The sequence below is a fragment of the Lolium perenne genome, chromosome 4 (genome assembly GCF_019359855.2).
Source record: "Lolium perenne isolate Kyuss_39 chromosome 4, Kyuss_2.0, whole genome shotgun sequence".
In the NCBI taxonomy this organism is placed as follows: domain Eukaryota; kingdom Viridiplantae; phylum Streptophyta; class Magnoliopsida; order Poales; family Poaceae; genus Lolium; species Lolium perenne.
In genome coordinates, this window is record NC_067247.2 from 238,595,805 (window position 1) to 238,610,213 (window position 14,409).

The 14,409-nt window shown below is 50.6% G+C and overlaps 3 protein-coding genes across 3 annotated transcripts; 1 reads left to right on the plus strand and 2 right to left on the minus strand.

Annotated features, from left to right (window-relative positions):
- Positions 1-2,733: 2,733 nt before the first annotated feature.
- Positions 2,734-3,438, minus strand: LOC127328535 (uncharacterized). The gene has a single exon (XM_051355128.1). It carries the CDS (start codon positions 3,436-3,438, stop codon positions 2,734-2,736), a length of 705 nt encoding a protein of 234 aa, XP_051211088.1.
- Positions 3,439-3,604: 166 nt separating this feature from the next.
- LOC127328534 (protein ALP1-like) lies at positions 3,605-5,024 on the minus strand. Its single transcript, XM_051355127.2, has one exon. It carries the CDS (start codon positions 4,856-4,858, stop codon positions 3,605-3,607), a length of 1,254 nt encoding a protein of 417 aa, XP_051211087.1. The 5' UTR covers positions 4,859-5,024.
- A 4,652-nt stretch (positions 5,025-9,676) lies between these two features.
- LOC127329993 (uncharacterized) lies at positions 9,677-11,968 on the plus strand. The gene is made up of 8 exons (XM_071819099.1): positions 9,677-9,905; positions 10,007-10,199; positions 10,292-10,492; positions 10,577-10,750; positions 10,833-11,183; positions 11,268-11,378; positions 11,472-11,600; positions 11,677-11,968. Exons 1-8 carry the CDS (start codon positions 9,736-9,738, stop codon positions 11,875-11,877), a joined length of 1,530 nt encoding a protein of 509 aa, XP_071675200.1. The 5' UTR covers positions 9,677-9,735; the 3' UTR covers positions 11,878-11,968.
- Positions 11,969-14,409: the final 2,441 nt, after the last annotated feature.

Consider the following 14,409-nt stretch of genomic DNA (forward strand, 5'->3'; position numbering starts at 1 on the left):
CGGCCATGGGCGCCCCAGTGGCCGGGGCAGGGGCCGCCGTGGTGGAGCAGCTACGGCCCCACGCTCGCCATCGCCTGCGCCCTCCTCGTCCTCACAGGAGGAGCGCTGCTTCGAGTTCCTCCTCCGCATCGACGACGACCCACTTGCCATCAAGCGGCTCCCGGACAAGTTCCCCGAGTTCGTCAACGGCGTCGAGCCGGCGCAGTTGTAGCTACGGGAGACCAGCTGCAACTTCTGCCGCTGGACCGTGGAGGTCCTGTTCGACGGGCAGGGCAAGGTGTACCTGCACACGGGGTGGGACAAGTTCGCCCGTGACCTCGAGCTCGAGCCCGGCTGCCAGCTCACCTTTCTCTACGAGGGGGGTGACGAGATGATCGTCAAGGTGTTCGACGATACAGCCTGCCGCAGGCACTACCACACTGACGACTCCAGCTCCGACACCGATAGTTAGAACGTTGAGTGTTCTTTCTTTACAGCGAATCTGGCTACGGGCCAGACGAAGCCAGTAGTCGAGGTTACTGGATGTTCGCCTCATCGGTAGAACCAACAAGGGCACAATCTCCTCCCGTTGGATTTTCCAGTTTGGGTGATTGGGTGTGCCCTCGAATGTTCTTTCTTGGCAGCGAACATACGGAATCTTTTTAAAAAAAAAAAATTATATTCGTGTCCACCATGGTTCAAACTATGTGTTAGTTTGTGTAAACCATGTTCCAAACTATGTGTTAGTTTGTGTAAAATCATGTTTTAAAATGTTATATTTGTAACTATGTTTAAATGGAGAAGAGGGAAAAAGGGGAAAAAATGCGTCGCCCCGCTGGAGCAGACCCCAGAGGCAAACGGACGCGCGGATAAAAACGGTCATTTTTGCGTCCGCAGCGCGACGCAAACGGATGCTCACGGACATTAAAATGCATCGCGCCGCTGGAGATGCCTTTAAAAAAAGCTTCCACATCATATCCTTCATCGGTATAGACATCTTTGTAAATAAATCGTGATGCTCTACACGTTGCTGTCATCGGAAATCAAAATGCATGGTCACCGCTAGCACAAGGCCATCTGGCCTCCCGTCTCAAGAACACATGACCACTTATAGCGAGCCTCTTTCATGGCCACTTAGGTTTTCTTATACACCTTAGGTTTTCTTATAGCTTCTTTCATGGCCACTTATAGCGAGCCTCATTTTTTTGTTTGAAATGGATTCGGTTACGCAGAGACCGAGCGTAATGCTTAGACATTTTAATTAGTCAAAGCGTCCTTTATAAAAAAATGGATTACCCCGACCGATCGACGTGGTAGTATGTTGTATTATTCAATCCGGAGTGTACATATTTAATCTCCCAATATAAAACAGAAATACAAGTTGCGTCTCCATTTTAAGCTTTGAGCTTTGCCATTCTTCTGAATAATGCAATTATGACATTCCTTGCAAATTTTCTAAATCCTCTTTTGACACCTTATCTAAAACAATGTTTCGTTATGGGCATCTTTTTTCAAGATGTGTTGGTTCTATCCATAATGAAGAGTGGCCAAGATGTTAACTTAGGGGAGGTGAATATCTTACCCTCTCTGTTTTTATATCTAATACCACAAATAACAATATCTTTTGCTAATATGTTAGAGCATTAACACCTAATCGAGTAAAATTAATAACGTTTCTATCTCATGGGATGATGTTTATTAATGTAAAAGTAGCATGAAGGCATAGAGAAAAGACACCACATGCAATAAATTTAATTGGGATAGCATACGAGAGCATTTTACATATTTATTACTACTCCTTTCCAATGAATAAGGCCTATATTTTTTCTAAAAAGTTGAGCTAATATTTCGTAGTTTGACTTTTAGGAAAAACGAAAGCTATATTTATTGAAATGGAGGTAGTAGCTGGCTATTTTTTTAGTATCTTAAACATGAGTTTTTTTTGAAAGGAATACGGTAGGGGAAGACCCTACAGTGTTTTTTTTTTAAATAATAAGAACCCAATTCTGCGTCTGTGAGGACTTGAACCTGGGTGGCTGGGTTGTACATCCACTTCCCTAACTCATTTAGGCTCACTTCTTCTAAAACATGAGTTTGTGGCCTTATACATATATATCTTAACTATTAAATTGCAATAGGTGGCTGCCTGGTGTCACAAACGGGCCAAATGAGTCACAAACTTTTCATAGGCCCAATATCTATGTACAAATATACAAACAGCCCAGGCGCCCAACAAACAGAAAACACGTACAAACACAGCGACCACGTGCTATATACAAACACAGTGACCACGTGCTATATACAAACACGTACAAGACAGATCCGTGGTTTGAGATCCTAGCCGGACCCGTGATGGGCTCCGTTGCATCGGCTGTGGTCTCACGGAAAAGTTCCTAACCTATGTCACGTGTTCGTAGTGCTCCGTGTCAGAATACAAATCCCGTGCCTGGTTGTGCTAAGGCTGGTGCCAATGCACCGCCCCGCTCTAGCCTCGCCACGTCAGCTTTTTCCTCACTCTCACCCCACTCTCACCCCACGGTGCCAATGCACAGGCTATAGTGCCAGCTTTAGTTCTCTCTTCTCCACGTCAGCTTTTCTCTCTCTTCAACATCAGCATTTCTTTTTCACATTACAACAATATAAATAATGCAAGGAAATTATTTTATTGAACTAAAATTGTTACCGATTACATCATAAAAAAAATTACATGAAAATCTGAAAAGATTACATAAAAATCTGAAAAAATTACATAATCTAGGAATTAGCCCACACATGCTCCATCAAATCATGCTGGAGCTGTGTATACATCGGTGACTCCCTCATTTCGGTGTCCATCTGAATCCTGGCTACTAGGCTTGGTGGTGCATGGTGGTGTATTGCAGGGCCGACATTTGAAGCAACTGTCTCATAGATGTTGTCCAAATTTTGTCCACGCTCATCGTCGATGATCATGTTGTGCAGAATGACACATGCACGCATGATCAATCCAAGAGTACGCCTGGAGTAGGAGCGTCCCGGAGCTGCTAGAATGTTGAACCTAGCCTTCAACACTCCAAAGGCACACTCGACATCTTTGCGATGCGCTGATTGAGCAGAAGTGAACACTCGCTGCTTTTCATTTTGTGGAAGAGTAACACCTTTCATGAACACCGGCCAGGAGGGGTAGATGCCGTCGGCAAGGTAGTAACCATAGTGGTACTCGTGTCCATTCACCGTGAAGTTCACTACGGGTGCTTCTCCCCTAAGCACATCAGTGAACAACGGCGACTGGTTGAGTACATTGAGGTCGTTGTTGGACCCGGCCACTCCAAAAAAGGCATGCCAGATCCAACGATCATACGACGCAACGGCTTCTAAGATTATGGTAGGGTGTTTGATGTCTCCCCTTGTGAATTGGCCAGCATGAGCCACTGGGCAGTTCCTCCACTGCCAATGCATGCAATCGATGCTCCCTAACATGCCCGGAAAGCCACGCTCCTCGGCTTTCGCTAACAGCCGCTGAGTATCCTCCACAGTTGGGCGACGGCAAAACGTCTCCCCGTAACACTCAATGATGCCTTCACAGAATCTATCTAGACAATCTGATGAAGTTTGTCTAGCTAACTTAAGCCACTCATCTATTAATCTAGGAATTAGCCCACACATGCTCCATCAAATCATGCTGGAGCTGTGTATACATCGGTGACTCCCTCATTTCGGTGTCCATCTGAATCCTGGCTGCTAGGCTTGGTGGTGCATGGTGGTGTATTGCAGGGCCGACATTTGAAGCAACTGTCTCATAGATGTTGTCCAAATTTTGTCCACGCTCATCGTCGATGATCATGTTGTGCAGAATGACACATGCACGCATGATCAATCCAAGAGTACGCCTGGAGTAGGAGCGTCCCGGAGCTGCTAGAATGTTGAACCTAGCCTTCAACACTCCAAAGGCACACTCGACATCTTTGCGATGCGCTGATTGAGCAGAAGTGAACACTCGCTGCTTTTCATTTTGTGGAAGAGTAACACCTTTCATGAACACCGGCCAGGAGGGGTAGATGCCGTCGGCAAGGTAGTAACCATAGTGGTACTCGTGTCCATTCACCGTGAAGTTCACTACGGGTGCTTCTCCCCTAAGCACATCAGTGAACAACGGCGACTGGTTGAGTACATTGAGGTCGTTGTTGGACCCGGCCACTCCAAAAAAGGCATGCCAGATCCAACGATCATACGACGCAACGGCTTCTAAGATTATGGTAGGGTGTTTGATGTCTCCCCTTGTGAATTGGCCAGCATGAGCCACTGGGCAGTTCCTCCACTGCCAATGCATGCAATCGATGCTCCCTAACATGCCCGGAAAGCCACGCTCCTCGGCTTTCGCTAACAGCCGCTGAGTATCCTCCACAGTTGGGCGACGGCAAAACGTCTCCCCGTAACACTCAATGATGCCTTCACAGAATCTATCTAGACAATCTGATGAAGTTTGTCTAGCTAACTTAAGCCACTCATCTATTGTATCTGCAGCGGCTCCATAAGCTAACAGACGCAAAGCCGCAGTACACTTTTGCAGGGGAGAGAAACCAGCACGGTTGAGAGCATCATTTCTTTGGGTGAAATACGGAGAGTATTCACCCAATCTAGCCACAATGGTCAGGAAGAGGGATCGTCTCATCCGATACCTTCGCCGAAAGTAGCTCGGAGGATAGTTGCAGTCGTCGGCGAAGTAGTCCTCGAAGAGCCGATCGTGGGCACCCAGACGATCACGCCTGATGAACTCTCGGCGGCGCCGACGTCTTGGCACCACCTCCTCGGCTTGCATCTCCTCCTCATACTCCTCCTGGAATGCAGCGATGAAATCACCCTCCACTCCGTCGCTCGAACTGCTGCTGGACGAAGACATGGTGTAGAGTGGAGTGGAAATGGAGAGTGGAGGTGTGGAATGACTGAAAACATATGGGGGTATTTATAGGGTTTTTTGAACCAGCAACGGCTAGCTGACGTGGACGAATCGCGTCGCGCCACGTCAGCTAGCCGTTAGCCACTCCCGCCCCACTCTCGCCCGCTCTCGCCCGCTTCTCGCCCGCATAACGCCCGCCTCCCGCCCGCTCTCGCCCGCCCTAACGCCCGCCACCCTCTCGCCCCACCCCGCCATCGCGCCGCCCTGCCTCCCGCCCCTCTCCCGCCTCCCTATCGCCGCCAACGCGGGCGCCAGCCGGGCGGGAGCGGGCGCTAGCGCCGGGCGCCCCCGCCGGCGCCCCTCCCTCTCGTCCCGCCCGCCTCCTGCCCCTCTCCCGCCCCGCCCCGGGCGGTACCGCCCCGCCACCCGCCCGCGTTGGCACCGGCCTAAGTTCAGCCCGACACATGTGCGACCAGGCCTGTTGCACTGTCTGGCAAACGACGCCCTGATAACTTCTTCCAAGCCCGATTGTATTGGACTCCTTTGACCCGAACTCCCGATCGAATTCCATCCAACTTCAGGGAGGGCCAGACGATAAAGAGCACGCACGCAGACGTAGACGCAAAACGCAATCAACCCCAATCCCACGATTTTGTTTGAGCGCTGGAGAGAGGATTAGGGTTCGGCGGCGCGAGATCGCTGCCCACGACTCCGTCTAAAACCACCATCGGCCGTCCTCCAGGTCGCCACACCGCCGCTGGTCGTCCTCCTCTGCTATCGCTACCGCCGTTGAGAGTTTCAAAGTGGCCATCGTCCTCTGTGTAGCGGCACCTACTTCTGCACCGGATGCCCTCTTCTCTGGCAGCAGTAGCACCCATGGATGCCTTCGCTAGCCAACCCACGCCAAGGAGCAGATCGGCAGTTTGTTTTCTACTTTACCTCCACCGACCTGCACGCAGCTGCCGTCTTGCGCGGTATCGTCCGACAACCGCCACTCATCGTCGTGCCCTTCAGCAGCCCCGAAGGCAACATGACCATATTCATCCTCAACCAGTGAGAGTCGATCCATGCTGCTGTCGATTACGATGGCGTGCACAAGTATATGGCCTGGCTACTGGTTGCACTGGTGCTTCGTGATTAGATTTCTTATCATCGCCCACTGCTCTGAAGAGTTTTATCTTACTGACTTTTAAGCAGTCGCAATAGTAGCGAAGATTGCTTTGCATGGCACCGTTCTCTCTTCTCTGCACGTTCTGTTTAGCCAAGTCTGAATGTGCATGTTACCAGATCGTCAGCTGCAGTTGTTGGTCTGCTATATTCGGTTCCTCTGACGTACTGTATAGGTCAACGATCAACGGCTTCTTCTACTTCCTCTGCTCCACCAGCCTGCAACGTGCAACGTGCCGTCGGCAGCTTCTGCCTCGAGGAATGTAAATTCTATAGCAGACTCTCTTGATGCGATGTGGCCGGAGCATTCTACCAACAGAGAACGCACACAAGCAAGGTCGCAATGCTGCTGTAAGGAGATGAATTCAGAAGGGCTGCACAAGTTGGATATAGATGTGCTGTTCCGGGGTGGTCAACTCGCTGACGTTCCCAATCCCCACCTGATGTCACTTGGTTCATGCAGTAGTGAGGTGCCTCTCATATTTTGCTCAATTTTATTTGTAATTCTTTTATTTCTGTAATTTATTGATGAACGACCATTCCATCAACTAGAGATAATATTAGTGTCTTGGTATAGACGATTTGAAATCTGCTTATAGCTGGTGCTTTCGTCATGAATTATATTCTTTGTTCAAATGTGATATTATTGAGCTTCTCTAGACTTCTTGATTTCTTTTTCGTAGTCTGGTTTTACAGTTCAATTGATTAGTAAAGGAGTACTTCAGATACTTGCAACTTGATGAAACTAGAATCCGACGATTCTTGCAGATATATATGATGAATTAACGATACAGAAACTAAGCTAGCGAGAGAAGCATCTGAAGCAGCAGATGCACTATAGCCTACGGAAATAATGGTTGGTTTAGTTAGCCTCTATCTCTAACTGTGCCTAGGAATGGCGATGTCGTGTTCTACAAAACAGCGTCTCAACGTATGGTAGCAGCTTCGCATGCAACGTGAAGGCATCCCGTCATCTCGTCGGTGGACCATTGCTTTTTTCTTAACGCATAATGGACTAGGTGTAAAGTGATAAATTACACTACAGTTTGCAAGATTAAAATTAACAGGGCATCCCGTGGAAAGAAAGGTAAATATGTTGAAACCGATGATATGTATAGGATTTTACTAGCTAAGATCCTCTAGCACGGATTGGATGGCATCAGGCAGAGCATGGTGAGTGCATCCGAAAAATTCAAAATATGTTTTGTGATCACAGTTGGTGTCATATGGAAAAAAATCAGGATTTTCCTGCAGCCGGGGTGGTAAAGGCTAATGGTTAACTAGACTTTCCTTGTTACTAATAACTGCAAAGGAACGTGCAGCTTACTTTAGCGGTTTATTAGCCTAATTTTATGCAACATTTAAAACGTGTCTGAATTCTTGCAAATCTAGGTCAAATTGCCCAGTTCAGTCATACTTATAAATGTTATTTAGGCTGACATTAAAAAACTGATAGTATAGCATGTGCAAGACTTGAAAGCAGTTACACTACGGGAACCCGCCGACGTGCCGACGGCCAGAATCTGTGCCGACGGCCGCCGTCGGCACAGCCTCGCTCGCCGTCAGCCCAGCAAAGTAGCCGTCGGCACAGCCTGGCCGTCGGCACAGAACCACCAGGACCGACGGCCGCCGTCGGCACACTTTGGCCGTCGGCACAAACACTATCTGTGCCGACGGCACGTAGCCTAGCCGTCGGCACATGGTCATATGGTGGGGCCACAGACAGCCACCGACAACGGCGTCAGCAGGTGGCAAACGGCGTGAAGTGGGCCGACGGCCAGGCCGTCGGCACAGCTTCCCCGCCAAATTTTCCTTCTTCCCGCCCTTATTCGCGCCAATTTTTCGCGCCACTTCCTATGTAGGCCGACGGCCAGGCCGTCGGCACAGGTTCCCGCCATTTTTCCCCCTCCTTCCCTCCCGCCATTCTTCTCGCGCCCATTCTCTCCCGCCAATTATTCCCGCCGTTTCAGCCCTCGTCGTCCTATATATAGCTATGTCTTCTCAACACTAACATCAGCAACAACATTTCTCTCCTCATCCAAAAAACACCACAGAATCCTCTGAGCTCAGCTGCCGTCGAGATGGCTCCTCGTCGCCGTAGCAACACGGGCTTCATCGGCGTTCGCCAGCGGGCTGCGGGCCATTTCGCGTCCGAAATCTCCGCCGGTGGTGTGCGTGTGTGGCTCGGCACCTTCTACACGAAGGAGGCTGCTGCCCGCGCATACGACGTTGCGGCTTGGAGGTTTGGCCGGTCGCGCCACGAATTGAACTTCCCGGAGGTCAGGTCTCTGGCGGAAGCCGAGAGTCTCTCTACTGAGCCGCTACTTCGCTCAGAGGGTGAAGCGCAGCGGTTCAGAGATGGCCAGCGGCGGATTGATACCACCGAGGCGGACGAGCAGTTCATGGCACAGTGGCGCAGAGACCATCCCGGAGACGTCGCGGCCACGCGCGCATTCTGGAAGGAGAAGCAGGCGTACAGGAGAGAGAGGAGGGCGGGAAAGCGGCAGAGGAGGGCCGAATATGACGCGGAGTACGCCAAAGGAGAGGCGTCGACATGGGGGGAAAATGATGAACGGTGGTTTTCGTACCTCTCAAGTACCGCTTCAGAGGACACCCCTAGCGAGGACGAAGATTTCGAGAACTGATTAGTATGTGTGTGTGTCGAGTCCATGTGTCTAACGGGTCATGTGTCGACCCAGTGTTAAGTGCTTTGTTCGTGTGTGGGTTTAGTTTTTTAAGTGTTTTGGTTTGTGTGTTAGTAGTGTAGTTTTTAAGTGCTTTGCTTCGTGTGTGGGTGTAGTTCTTTAAGTGCTTTGGTTTGTGTGTGGTCTAGTTCTTTAAGTGTTTTGGTTTGTGTGTGGGTCTAGTTACGTGTGTGGGTCTCAAGTTCTTAAGTGTATCATTATTGTGTGTCGTCAGAAATCGAGCATCGGAGGGTGGGAATGGTCCCAAAACTCAGGCAGATTATAGACTATAGGGGTAAAATCCAGGATCTGTATGTGGAAACTCCTGGTAAGCCCAACCTATGGTTTCCCATGTACATATGTCCTAAACAAACCAAAGCAAATAAAAAAATCCATTGTTACACCGTCACACGGAGAAAGCTATAGGGGTAGATCTGCGGGGTCCCCGCCCTAGGGTTTCCGAAGATACAGATCAGCTTCTTATGCTTAGTATCTATTTTTCAATATGCTTCTTATGCTTAGTATCTATTTTTCAATATGCTTCTTATGCTTAGTATCTATTTTTCAATATGCTTCTTATGCTTAGTATCTATTTTTTGCTTATTGTCTACATTTTATTAAGGCATGAATGCTTACTTGTTTACTCTTTGTCAATGCAGGTGATTGATCAATATGAGCGGAAGCAAGCAATCCATGAACTCCATTTTGAAGAGTATGAGCCAACAGAAGTTCACCGGGACCACTAGAAGTGGAAGACCAACGCGTGCCAGCTCGCGTTACGCGGACGATGACACGGGTGGAGTTGGAGGTGGAGGTGTAGGTGGAGGTGGAGGACGTGGTGGAGGTGGAGGACGAGGTGGAGGTGGAGGACGAGCTGGAGGACGAGGCGGAGGCGGAGGTGGAGGACGAGGACGAGGTGGAGGTGGAGGACGAGGACGAGGTGGAGGTGGACCTTTCCTTGGTGACATACCCTCTGCTTCTGGCGACGTGGCTTCCCAGTCCGCTCACACACAGTCCACTGAGGGGGAGATGGAGGTGGAGATGGAGGTGGAGATGGAGGTGGAGGGGCAGGACGAGGAGGCGGAGAGGGAGATGGCGCCGAAGAAGTTGCGCATTCGTGGTGAAGCGCAAGTCCCTGATGAGAGGAGGGAGCCTACTAGCCAGGATGCGAAAGCCCTCATCATCCCGAACGAAAAAGAGTAAGTTTAATTTTGAACATTTAGATTCATTTTGCTATGTACTAATGTTTTCATTATTGTGCATAACTGATTGGCATACTAATGTTTTGATTATTGTGCAGCAATTGGACATATGACAAGGGGGTTCGCCAGCCGTCGAGCATGATTGGAGCTCTTATTAGGCAGTACTGGCCGGGCTTTTACACTCCGGTCCCCGGCGGCGAGAAGAAGCTAGCCGAGACTTGGGCGGACTATGAGGCAGCTCCTTGCCCGGGCTTTGGGACAGCTTCTGACGCCGTGTACACCAAGTTTTGGGTAAAGCATGCTTCTCGAGTTTACTTCATAGTTGATGACCACACTATGCTAACTCATGTCTCTCTCACAATTATTCTTATGCATGATTGCAGACCCATTATAAGGTGCCTGATGATATGGTTGAGCTAGGGAAGGCGGTACTGACTAGGGCTTGTCAGAGGTTGACAAGGCAACAGTGGTACAATCAGAAGCATACCTGCATCGGGCACTTCAAGGCTGAGCAGGGCACGAGGGTCAAGAAAGCTGACAATATCAGGGACGATCCTCAGATGACAAAGGAAGATTACTTCAAGGTAAGTAAATATTCAATGAGACTCTATGTTGCTGCATAGTTGGGATTGCATTATGTGTTCTTCAAATGAGTTTTGGTTTTTCAGGTTATGCCCCTATGGTGCGAGAATAAGGAAGACGCATTTGAGGCCTTGGTAGCGAGGTGGGTTGGCGAAGACGCCGACTTCAACGCCAAGAGCGCGCGCAACAAGGCAAACCGGGGCACTGGAGGAACACACAGTGCGGGAAGCCGCAGCACTGAGCGCTACAGGAAGCACAAGGTACATATATACATGGAACAACTTGCATTTATTTCCCCTCATATTACTACTTGATACACATAACATTTATCTTGCTGTGCAGGAGGCGGAACTCGGGGAGCCTCTCACCGAGGTGGGAGGGTGGCAGAAGATGAAGCTGAAGCAGCCCGATCTGAGCCAGCCTCAGCCCTCGCTGCCCGAGTACTACGGCTTTGCCGAAGAGGAGTTGGACAAGTACTGCTCGGTGTTCAAGGGTCTTCATCCGGAGGTGGATGATCCTATTGAGCAGGAGACCGACTTGACGGCGATTATGGTGGCGGGGAGCGGCGCGGAGCATGGCCGCACGAAGCTTCTTAGTGGGGTGATCAAGCCGCAGAGGACCCTCACGCAGATCAGGTCTACCCTCACCGCCGGCGACCCACCGGTCGCGCCTCCTCGACACCGTCGTACGGATGTAAGTTTTCTCATTTCCATCTTCTTTCCAACATTCATCCCTGAATGGCTAAAGTGACATGACTCCTTTTCTTGGAAATTGTAGGCTCACTTTGAGGCCGCCTACGCGGCCGCTTATGAGAACTATTTGACGGTTGTAGCAGAGTGGGACCTCAAGAGAGCGGCTTGGGAAGAGTACCAGGAGGCGACGAGTCGTGTAAGTTCCAATCTTTTATGGTTCGAAGACATGACAAGTCCCACCTCCCCTTTTTTTATATCTGCGGCGCTTGACATCTAAACTATCTTGCAGGCGGTCAGGACGTTCTTCCAGACTGGAGAGAGGATCGCACTTCCGGAAGAGGAGCCACCTAGGCCGGGGCCGACTCCAGTGTGCCCATCGAGGGAAGCTTTCGCGGCCACATACTACGCACGGACTCCGGTAAGTCCTGTGCCTAACCAGTTCTCACCGCTTTCCTTTCCCATGTGTAAGATGCTAACTCTTGTCAAACATGTAGGGCACGGGAAGTTCGCGGAACCGACCCTCTCCTGGTTCGTCGCGCGAGGGCACACCGATGCACCCCGGCCGCCATTCTCCCGGTGCTTCAGGGTTTTCACCTGCTGGCGATGGTTCAGGCCATGGTTCTACTTCGGTCTACCTCGACAAAGGCCGGACGCCTGAATTTACGAGTCGGACCCCCGATCTTAGTTTCCCTTAGCTAGGTGTCTAGCGGGTGTGCGTCGATCGTGTGTGCCATGTGTCGACGATGTATGATGATTGTGTGTGCTACATGACACATATTTGTATCACGATGATGTTGTTGCTATATTTGATGATGATTATGTCTTGTGCAACATTTGTGATGCATTTGAATGTATATTACTGCTATATATGCTGTGCGTGCTGTGTCTGGGCCAGGAAATGCAGCGAAACCAAATGGTAAGGCTGTGCCGACGGCATAGCCGTCGGCACAGCCCCTGGACGTGCCAAATGGCAGGGCTGTGCCGACGGCTATGCCGTCGGCACAGAAGGGTGCGCCAGCGGCAGCGCGGAGCGGCGGCAGCGCGTCGGGCCGAAGGACCTGGGCCGACGGCTTGGCCGTCGGCACAGAGCGAGCGTGGACGCGTGGCAGCCTCTGGTCCTCCGATGGCAGCATCTGGGCCGACGGCTTGGCCGTCGGCACAGCTGCAGGGGCGTGGACGCGTGGCAGCCTCTGGTCCTCCGATGGCAGTGTCTAGGCCGACGGCTTGGCCGTCGGCACAAGACCTCCCTTGACCTAACGGCCGTTAGACGCTCCGCGGGCCCCACGTTGAGCGTGCCGACGGCTCTTGTGCCGACGGCGTCGTTTGACCGTCGGGCTGGAGTGCGTGCCGACGGCAAAGGCTGGGCCGACGGCGAGCCAGTCTCGTGCCGAGGCGATACTGTGCCGACGGCGGTGTGCCGACGGCGGCCGTCGGCACAGACGTGGGCCGACGGCAGGTGATGCTGTGCCGACGGCCGCCGGCCGTCGGCCCCTCCGCTGGTTCCCGTAGTGTAGTACTTCTATCTGATAGCTATGTTGGGGAGATAAGTAAATATAACAATAGCTTGCCTGCAACATTGCAACTAAGAAATATTCAATTCTATCATCTCAGAAACTACATCTAGATCTGTGTTTAGGAAAATGGAAATATACCTACTAGATGGTTAATGAAGATGGCAAATGGTCAAGCTATACAATAATTTTGACAGAATTAGAGGTGCGAGTTTTCAGTGTTTTTCTCCCGGTGCAACGCACGGGCATGTTTCCTAGTATATATATAGAGCCCAACTATTCTCGAACCCCCCTTAAGAGTGGTTCTAGAATAGCTATTCTAGAACCCCCCCCCCCCCTAATCCCGCTCGGTTTCTTCCCCCCCGTCCGAACCGAACTCCCCACCTCCCCCGACAGAAAATGATCCGTGTAGGAACCGAACTCCCCACCTCCGTCTCATAAAAACATCGCGCCCCCGCCTCGAGCGGAGATCATCGAGCTCCGCACCTCGACCTCCTACCTGGTCGGCGCGGGCGAGCGAGCGGCGGCGGGAGCCGACGCGAGGGAGCCCGCGACGGACACGTACCTGGTCGGCGCGAGGGAGCAAGCGGCGGCGGGAGCCGACGCGAGGGAGCCCGCGCGGACGCGAAGACGATCAAGCATCCCTGGTCGGCGCGGGCGAGCGAGCGGCGGCGGGAGCCGACGCGAGGGAGCCCGCGACGGAGGCGAACGGCGGCGGTAGCTGACGCAAAGGAGGCAGCGGCGGAGAACGGCGAGATCCAGCCTCCTTACAAGCAGTAATGGCTCCAATTCGACGCAGATCGGCAGAGCATCCTCCAAATTCAAGCTAGCCAAGCTCCAGAAAGAGGCCAGCAGAGGATGAGGTAACAAAAAAACAGGAAGTTCACATAATTCGCTTACTGATATTGGAAGTTCACCTCCACTGGATTTTGTTTAGAATAGAACATAAGAGCAGGCTCGTGTGAATTGAGACTGGAAGTTCACATGCAGAGCCTATTGTAGGAAAGAAGAAAACAGTTCATCACTCAAATAGCTATTCTAAATTCCTGTTTCCTCTTTTCTATATGTCTTTTACTGGGAAGTTCTTAAAAACAGTTTCATGGAGTTCACTTCAGTTATAAATAAATTAAAACAGCAAAATGAAAAAAAAAGTATGCAGGTTAGCATGTATGCAGGAAGTTCATATTACATTGTTTGGCGGTTAACTTTACTTGTTTTAGATTTTTGAAGACATCAGACAAAGTTTTATGTATAAAAGTTCTAGTCCCAATGTTCAAGAAGTTCACATGTTAAAAAACTTACCAGGTTCTGCTACTGCCGGGCAAAGAATCTGGAACAGGCAGTGACGACGAGATAATCAGCTGGTCAGGCCCTAAAAAGCCTCCAATGACTCCCATATGCTGTGATGAGCCAGTTTCATTTATCCAGCCAATGTTCCGCAATCCCAAGAGAAAGACAAATGTTGCCGCCGTTGAAAGGAATTTCAATCAGAAAATCGAAGAACAAGATGACATGGATAACAGCAAGAGGAAGCGGGATACCACAACATCAACAGATGATGATGAGGATATTATGTGTTGGTCAGGTCCACCGAAAAAACCCCGTTCTCCAATAAAGTGCACTGAGGAGATATTTGCTAGTAATGCAACATTCCGTCAGCCACGAAAACGGCAATCTACAAGTACATCTAAAACAACCACAGCTGGAAGCAACGAT

Coding starts and splice junctions, on each gene's coding strand:
- LOC127328534 (XM_051355127.2), bottom strand. CDS start 4,858: ATGTCTTCGTCCAGCAGCAGTTCGAGCGACGGAGTGGAGGGTGATTTC.
- LOC127328535 (XM_051355128.1), bottom strand. CDS start 3,438: ATGTTAGGGAGCATCGATTGCATGCATTGGCAGTGGAGGAACTGCCCA.
- LOC127329993 (XM_071819099.1), top strand. CDS start 9,736: ATGGAGGTGGAGATGGAGGTGGAGATGGAGGTGGAGGGGCAGGACGAG. Junction 10,200..10,291: donor CCGTGTACACCAAGTTTTGG/GTAAAGCATGCT, acceptor GCATGATTGCAG/ACCCATTATAAGGTGCCTGA. Junction 10,493..10,576: donor CAAAGGAAGATTACTTCAAG/GTAAGTAAATAT, acceptor TTGGTTTTTCAG/GTTATGCCCCTATGGTGCGA.